We start from the raw sequence: 8,367 nt of genomic DNA, 5'->3' as shown, positions 1-8,367 counted from the left end.
CCCCTGTTTTTTTTTTTTTTTTTTTTTTTTTTTTTTTTTTTTTTTTTTTTTTTTTTTTTTTTTTTTTTTTTCCACCAGCGAGAGGGTTTTCCTGGAACTCTGTGTCCCAGCCCGGGAAGTCTGTTACAAAGGAAATGTCTGTACTCACCAAGACTCCAAAAAGGGAGTTTGCAAAGTGGTACACATTATAACTGCTAAACCTAGGATACAATCTATACTTTTTAGTGTAGTCATTAGCGAATTCAAGCTGTCCAGATAAAAATTCATTGTGCCATTCTCTCTCCCTTAAGAGCTTGCCTTCTTTTTCTCCTTTTGCTGGCAATCAAGCAAAGGGAAAAGTCATTATGAGTTCCAGACATTAGAAGAAACATGATGGCACAGTGGAGAACTAATGGTGCAGGAATAACATATTTTACTTTAAGATGAGAGAGATAATGGGGTTAAGGATTTGTTAATTCAGAAATGGAAAAAGGGGGGATGGGAGAAGGAGAGAGAATTAATTTCAGAACATGTGTGCATGATCTAAAGATTCCTAAAGTCATTATACCTTAAGAGTAGCTTAAATTCCCTCTTTAAAAGTTAATATTCTCTGAAGAAACTAATGCTACTCAGGTCTCCCTGTGCAAAGTGACTGCTCAGTGGTATGCTTGTGGTCTGTTCCAAACTTTTATTATGAGATCACTTAAATTCAAAAGCACTGAAGTGCTTATGTGTTTTCTCCACCTTTAAATTTTAAAATTTGTTTCCATTATAAAAAGCAGCTTCATGTAATGACAAAAAACTGCTGGTCTTTCTCCTCACTTTCCTCTTTGGTATCAGGCAAACTGAACAGCTTCTCTGCTTAGCATGTACTTTCATCGTCTACTTTGACTAAAACAAACCATAAAGCAGCCCAGGAATTTTGGCCCTTCCTTGTGAAAAGCAGCGTAAAAAGCACAGACTTTCTCCTGCAAATGTATCACTGCATTCTAGTCTCCCTGACAATTTCCAGTCCTGCTGGACTCTTTGCCCCACAATATGTTTTAATGCCCAGCACACACCAGATGATTAATCCTCCATATCTGTTTCTCATGCATGTCTCCCCTGTAGTCAGCCTGGTAGTTTTCTGCAGTTCTCAGACTTCTCTTTCTTGTTTATATTTCCCTTTCCCCCCACTATTTTTGGAAGACAGCAGAGAGCATTCAGTCTTAGCAGCATGCTACTTCTTGGCATGGTGTTTTTTTGGCTTTACGTATAAGTTAATGCCTGTGTCCTGTCCTTGCTTTTTTCTCAGTATACCAGGACAAGAGGGTTTTTTAAAATCTGTAAGTTAGGTGCCGGGTTAGAATCATGTCTTTGTCCCCTGGCTCGTACATGCATTGCATATTTCCACTCTCTCCCTTGTTCTTCCCTAGACATCTGCAACTGGCCACAATAAGAGCCAGCTGTGAGGTTTGCAGGAGTTTTGGTCTGAGACTGTACAAAAGTTTTTATATAATGCACTCACAGCCCTGCAGAACTGCATTGCCAGTGACAGATAAAACACCTTTCTAAACTAAACAATACATTACAAGAAGTAGTGTCAATAATGCTCAATTAAAATAGTCCATATGAATATTCACTTTTGTCTAAATATCCCTATCACTTTGGCTGAAGTGTTTGTAACCATCTACTGCTTTCTTTCCTGCCCATGTCAGGTGGCTTTTCAGTTTTGCAGTACCTGAGGCTGCCTTAATGTCTCTGATCCCCTTCATTTCCTTCCTTAAGAAAAGTTTGATTTCTAGAATCATAGAAAGGTTTGAGAAGGAAGGTCATCTGGTGCCAACTCCTCTGCCATAGGCAGAGATGTCTTCCACTTGAGCAGGTGTCTTCAAAGCCCCAGTCAGTCCGGCTTTGAGCACTGTCAGGGGTGACGCATTCACGTCTTCTTTGGGCAACCTGTTCAAGTGTCTCACCATCCTCACAGAGAAGAATGTCATCCTTATAGCAAATCTAAACCTGTCCTCTTTCAGTTTAAAGCCATTTCCTTTGTCCTATTGTAAAAATTCTTACTTCAACTTTCTTGTCAGACGTCTGTACTAGAAGGGTGCTACCCAGTCTCTCTGTAGCCTTCTCTTCCCCAGGCTGAACAACCCCAGCTTGCACAAACAGGAGAGGGTGCTTCAACCCTCTGATCATCTTTGCAGCCTTGTCTGGACCAGTTCGGGCTTCTCAGAAACCCCTTGATTTGAGCTGTCTGCCCTACTGTCTTTCTTATCTCCTTATGCACCTTCGGTTAATCCTTGTCTTCCCAACTGCTTTTCCATCGTATCTCCTATGAGATGTGATTTGTTGAGTGAAGCTCTCAAGTGCTATTATTCTTCATAACAAAAGAGCTTTTAATTTTCCAAATGTATAGCAATACCTATACAGTTAATACACCTACCACAGGGATTCTTAGCTACACCCTAGAAGTTTGTTTGCCTTCAAAATAGTTCTGTACATCAGAAAAGTGTCCTTATGAGTGCAGGTAGGGTCCTCCACAATCTGTTACAGGGTTTTTGCACAACAGAGGGTTATAGTATTAAACAAACTACTGTCAAATATAATGACCACCCTTCTAGTCACTTTCATTAGGATTGAGAAGGCTGTTATGAAACAAATCCTCTAGTATTTGGTGGCTGTAAGTTTCTGTAGGACTGCCTTAGTTAAAACTTCTAGTAGCTGACTATCAACAGCATTTCTTACTTTTCCTGAGCATAATTGCCAACATCAAGTGGTAACTAGGGCTGGCCATGGCAGCAGAGAAGCTGGTTCTATCTGGTGGAAAAGAAAGAAAAGCTTGAGTTCCAGGAAGTATATTTCCTTAATTTTTTGTCTGTCTCTTTGTTCTCTTCTTTCAGGTAGATGGGCTTGAAATCTAGGTCTAGCCTTAACTGTTGATGTCCTGGGCTTGATGGGTGATACCTCATACCACAGGCTGAGAAAATAATAGTTAGGCTCTTGAGTTGTTTCAGTGCTATCAACAACAATAGAAGTGGGAACAGAAGGATGAAGTCAAGATAAAAATGAGGTTAATATGTTTTCTAGTAATAAAGATTATAAATTAATAAATATTTATAATTATAAAGATTATAATTATAAATTATAGTTTTAGTTATGTGTATTACAAGGTATGCATAATTTGCATTATAAAATAATCAGCAAGAAAAAACATGGAATAGGCACATGTTGACTCAGTAATGGAAGTAACATCAGCCCTCTATAGGTCTCTGGGCTTTTCACAGAATGTTAGTGCTTGTATGTGACAGCTCTCTGGGTCTGTCAAAGGGGAACATACTTTTCACAGTGAAAATGAGTTATTAACCAGCTATAGCAGTGTACTTGCTCATGAGCTACATGTAGATCAAACACAGTTATGTGTTTGCAGATTTGAGCACTTTTCAACTTGTAAAATAATTACAAATGTATTTAATCTACAGTTTTCAGTGTTCTTCATAACTACTGCTTCATTGAGTATTCACTGTTTGCTCCTTCCATTCAGTAAATAATAACATAAATTGCCTTTGATTTGCTCTGTTCCAGCCTCATTCACACAGTCTTCTTATATTCATGTATATAGCATGAATTCTGTAATGGATATTGATACCTAAATTTACAATATTTTTCTCTTTCTTTGAACATTTGCTGCATAAGTCAGAATCTGTGACAAAGGTTGGGATGTGTTTTGAATCTTAAAAGAAAATGTTAAAAAGTAGCTTTTAGAGTAATTAATACTAGCAAGCATATTTTTGTTATCTAATATTATGTTTCTCTGCTTCTAGAAATGCATAGTTTAATGCAATATTGCTCATATTTCTTTGTATGATATCTTAGTCTTAAAACTTTTGGGGCTTGCATGTGAATCCAGCTTCCATCCTTACTTTTCCCTAACTAGTCTGTAGGACATATCTGCCACAGAAATTTTACAATCAAGCATCAGCTGTAATCAAGTATATTCTCCCAATTAGCTTGTCACTTCAATGTCTGTTCTCTAAAATTTCTGCTAACTATATCCTACCCCAAATTCTGGTCCAGCTCTCATGATAAAACCTGGCTGCCCCTCCCAAGCTTTTCCCTCTCTGTATCTGCTCCAAGCCACCACACTCTCCTCATGCCCATGAAAAGAAAGGTACTTCACACAGTAGGGGGGAAAAGTTTCACTACAAAGCACTGCTTTTACGAACAAATTTTTGCATCATGCCATCTATTCCGAGTTTTGGAGAATTTTATGGGAAACAGCTTTAAAAATTACTGTCAAGTCACATTCTTTTCACAACGTTTTAGCCTAGGTAGACCAATCAACCCCTGGTGAGACAGTTCGCGTTCTTCAACAAAATGTTCTCCAAATTCAACTATTTAGCAAGCCTGAGGGAAGAGTTATTAAGGTCAATGAGAAATCTTAAATAAGAAATAAAGTAAATAAAATAAAATGCAGTCAGAAAGAAAAGGCAGTTAAAAACACCAGCTCAGCTGAAATCTGGCCAGTACAGCCCAGAGGGCTTCAGTGCCAGCTGTAACTGCAATGCAGGGAGTAATATTATCAGGGGATGTGTGGAGGCTAAGGAACAACATGTGGAAATTATGAACTAACAGAAGGATGGGAGGTCGTTGAGGATCCACCCGCCTACTAATGGCAATTATTGATGGGAAACATGCTTAGTCACTTCTGCAGGATTTAGTGATAGGAATGCCAGCATGATGCTTCCTCCTAGAGTTTCTTAGGTAAAGTCTGTTATTTTCTCTTCTTCACCTTCATTTTCTGAAGGAAATCAGTCCTTATGCTTCCTTCCACACCTACCTGTCTCAGACTAATGTATACAAATCTATACATGCACACATGGCACTGCAGTCATGAAGTAGGTGATGGCACACAGCAGCTGACTTCCGCTGCAAATGGATTCATCTGCCCCACAAAGTGGGCAGAAAATTATTCAAGCAAAAGAAGCCAACAGTTTGGTGTCTTAGGGACCTTCACTGATTGATGAGGTATCCAAGCAGTTCCCAAAGCAGTGTGCAGGAGGTCAGATACCCTGAGCTCCCACCAGAAATGCAGAAGGAGAAGCAGGACATGCCCCTAGCCCTTTTGCAGCTGAAAGTACCTTCCGGCCTGAGGTACCTTAACATCTGGAGATCTCAGTAAAAGTGAAAAATTCAGGGAAAGTCATCCTTATGTGGAAGTAAGTTTCTCAGGACCCAGCTTCTTCATTGGTTGTTTACTATGTGCACTTAACCTTATAGGCATGGTGCAGCAGGTGCTGCCCACACCTTTGTGATTTCTGAGAGCAGGAGAGAGGTGGGGATTGCCCCCTCCCAGCCATACCACAGGACCACTGGGTCAGGCCAAGGCTTCCTTTGACTCAACAAAAAGTTCCTAAGGATAAAAGTACTTGTGAGGAGGGATGAATATGCTCCGTTGGCTCTAAAATCCTGAGAGATGGGAGAGGTGTTAGTGTAAGACAAAAGCTCTGCAAAAAGCAGGTAGCTCTTAGGTAGCTGACGCACTGTGGTACCACAGATCAGTTCCAAGTTAATTGAAAGTCTTGGGGACAGAAAGTTGGGATGAATCTTGAATAGCTTGGACTAGAGTGTCTGATTGCATTCCTCCAGGCAATTACAGATTGAAAAGTATCGTAACTACTATTTTACAGACCCCTAAAGAGGCCCTGAGTGCTCTTTTGAGAGGCAGCTTGTGATTTCTCAAAAACTATGATTCCACCAGGGCTGTTATTCTTCCTCCCTTGACACCCACGTGTTCTAAAAGGTCTTATTCAACAGCTTTTGTTACTGGGAGAGTGCTCAGATATTTAATTACCTGTGAATGCTGACAGTGCCCTCAGTTGAATGAAGAGCCTCTTCAACATCCTGACATAGATCTGGCATTCAAGAGTGTGAACAGAACTGTGTCACACCCCTTCTATCAGAGATGCATTTCCAGTTGAAGTTGTCATTTACACACCATTGCCCCTGTGATAATTTTTCTTTGTCCTTACATCTTTGCTCCTGCATCATGCATTCTTCCACCAGAACTATAGTATTCTACTGCAGCTCCCCATAGCACTGTGTCACTAAAGCAGAAGCCTTCTTCCAGCAGGCATTATAATGTCAATTCACATTTGCAAAAGAACTTAATGTTCAGATTTTATCCACCTGCTTTCCCCAGAAGGAAGAAATCTGTCCATAGTGAGCAGTCAGGCTGCCTTGCTGTAGAAGTTTGCCAGGAGGAGAAAAATGGTTGCATGTTCAGTTCTAAAATGATTCTGTTACATTACAAGTGATAATTCTGGAAGGAGGCCTGTATTGTAGGTAATGCAAATGAAAGCCAGGTTCTGATCTAACTTTTGTCTTACAGAGAGAAAAGAGAACTGTCACTGAGCTGCCAGGCTTAGACTTGAACAGGGTCAGTCAAGAAATAATAGACAAATCCCTGGGGAAACACATTACTCCCATCACCCTGAAATCCACAATCAAGAGCAACCCATTGTACAGTGATATCCATGTGGATGATGACTGGGAGGAGAAGAAAAAGACCCCTTCCTGGACTGTGCAAGACTATGACAGACAGTCACTGCACTCTAACTTGGCCAGCCACATAAAGGTAATTGGATGTTGTGCTGATTCTGAGCAAGTGAACTGCTGTGAGCTGTGTGGTGCGTGCATAAACCACTGTGCAGCCCTCTTGGAACTTTAGGTGGGATTACAGAAGTAAATATGGAGGTATTTTCTGGTACAGACATGACACTAGCATGAGTCTGATCAGGAAAGAAATCTAGGTATCTGGTAAGATTCCAGGAATTTAAATTTTACAGTACATGACCTCTGATTAGAGAAACTCTTAAACCACAACAATGTACACTCAGCTTCCCTGTTTACATAGGCAAGAGCTACAAATGTGGCACTTAAATACTATATAGTCACTTTATAACTGTTCATAGCAAAATTTTGTTGTCAAATGACATATGTTTTTCTTAGCCTCATCCAAATGATACAGGATCCTGCCTCCCTGTGGATTGGCACAAATAACTTCTAGGATTACTTCTTTTTTTGTTATGTTTTGGTTTGGTTTTTTGTTTTGGGGGGGGTTTTATGTTTTTTTTTTGTTTGTTTGTTGTTGTTGTTGTTGTTGTTGTTGTTGTTGTATTTTTTGAAAAGGGAGTCAGAAATGTGCTTATACATCATGACATTTCTTCTTGAGAAGGCAACATGGTTTGTTCTGGGTTTTTAAACACATTTCAATGGCTGGTGTCCTACTTTTGGTTCCTGGATGAAAAGTGTGGTTTTAATTTTCCCCAGTGGAACATTTGCAGCATCTGGAAAGTAGCACAACCTACATTCAAGAGAAAGTGCCTTGCATGTGTATTGTGATATCTTAAATTCATTAATCCGTGTCTGATGATAGCCAAAATACTTCTGGGTATGTTCTAATGACTTTGTGTGTAAAAGAGAGAAACTGATTTAATTTTCTGACTTTTCTTCTAGGAAAATCCTAATGATCTACAGTTCTGGATGGGGGATATTTATACTCCTGGGTATGATACCTTGTTGAAAAAGAAGGAGCGAGAAAAAAAACATTCAAAATATTGCCGAATCATTCTGCTCATGGTACTAGCCATGTGCATTCTAATTACTGTAATCACACTTAGCATTTTACTTACCTAGCTTAGCCAAATGATGATGATTTTTTTTTCAATAAATATTTTTATTAAATTATTTCCTTCTCTGGTTTTACTTGAATTCCATTTTTTTTTTATTACAAACACAATTTATTTGACATCACTTCTTCAAAATATTCCTGTACAGCACAAGGAATTGACCCTGAAAAGAGACAAATATTCTGTGCATGGCTGAATGTCTCCTTACAAGTATAATTTAAAAAGGAAACTATACTCTAGCTTTTTTAGTGCCTTCTTTGGTATAGTGATTTAAGTCAGTACTTGTGGTATGTTACATATAGTGTATATAGAGAACCAGCTGACTATTTGTTCTAATAAACACCTACCATCCTTTTTGTCATTTTCTGATATCTATTTTTAGAATATAGAAAAGCATTATAAAGCATCATTCAAGATATCACAGAGAATTATAAAACAAAAATTAACACATTACTTAGTCACTGAGTGTATTGCTGCAATGATGCAGCACATAGTAAAACCAGCCTAAACACATAAATATTTTCTTACAATTTTTCAGAGAAGAAAAACAAAAAATAGATCACTGTGTTTCTATCCAAAAAATTCTGTAACCTGTGACAAAGTTCTTCCATCACTAGGTCATATTCTTTCAACATATTTCTATCATCCCAAAAGATGGAATGACAATATTTTTTTTTCAACAAAATCTGTGGAGTACAAGAGTATAAACTGGAATTAA

The 8,367-nt window shown here is 38.7% G+C and overlaps 1 protein-coding gene across 1 annotated transcript in view; it reads left to right on the top strand.

The window, feature by feature from the left end:
- Positions 1 to 7,656, top strand: part of MINAR2 (membrane integral NOTCH2 associated receptor 2) — a 9,634-nt gene extending 1,978 nt beyond the window's left edge. Inside the window, exons 2-3 of the mRNA XM_041401135.1 lie at positions 6,350 to 6,595; positions 7,477 to 7,656. Coding sequence (XP_041257069.1) covers positions 6,350 to 6,595; positions 7,477 to 7,656 — 426 coding nt within the window. The remainder of the gene's footprint in view (positions 1 to 6,349; positions 6,596 to 7,476) is intronic.
- Positions 7,657 to 8,367: the final 711 nt, after the last annotated feature.

The sequence above is a fragment of the Onychostruthus taczanowskii genome, unplaced genomic scaffold, assembly GCF_017590055.1.
Source record: "Onychostruthus taczanowskii isolate IOZ18803 unplaced genomic scaffold, ASM1759005v1 scaffold186, whole genome shotgun sequence".
Taxonomy (NCBI): domain Eukaryota; kingdom Metazoa; phylum Chordata; class Aves; order Passeriformes; family Passeridae; genus Onychostruthus; species Onychostruthus taczanowskii.
Note: the sequence above shows the minus strand (reverse complement) of the source record. Positions and strands in the feature narration are given on the sequence as shown.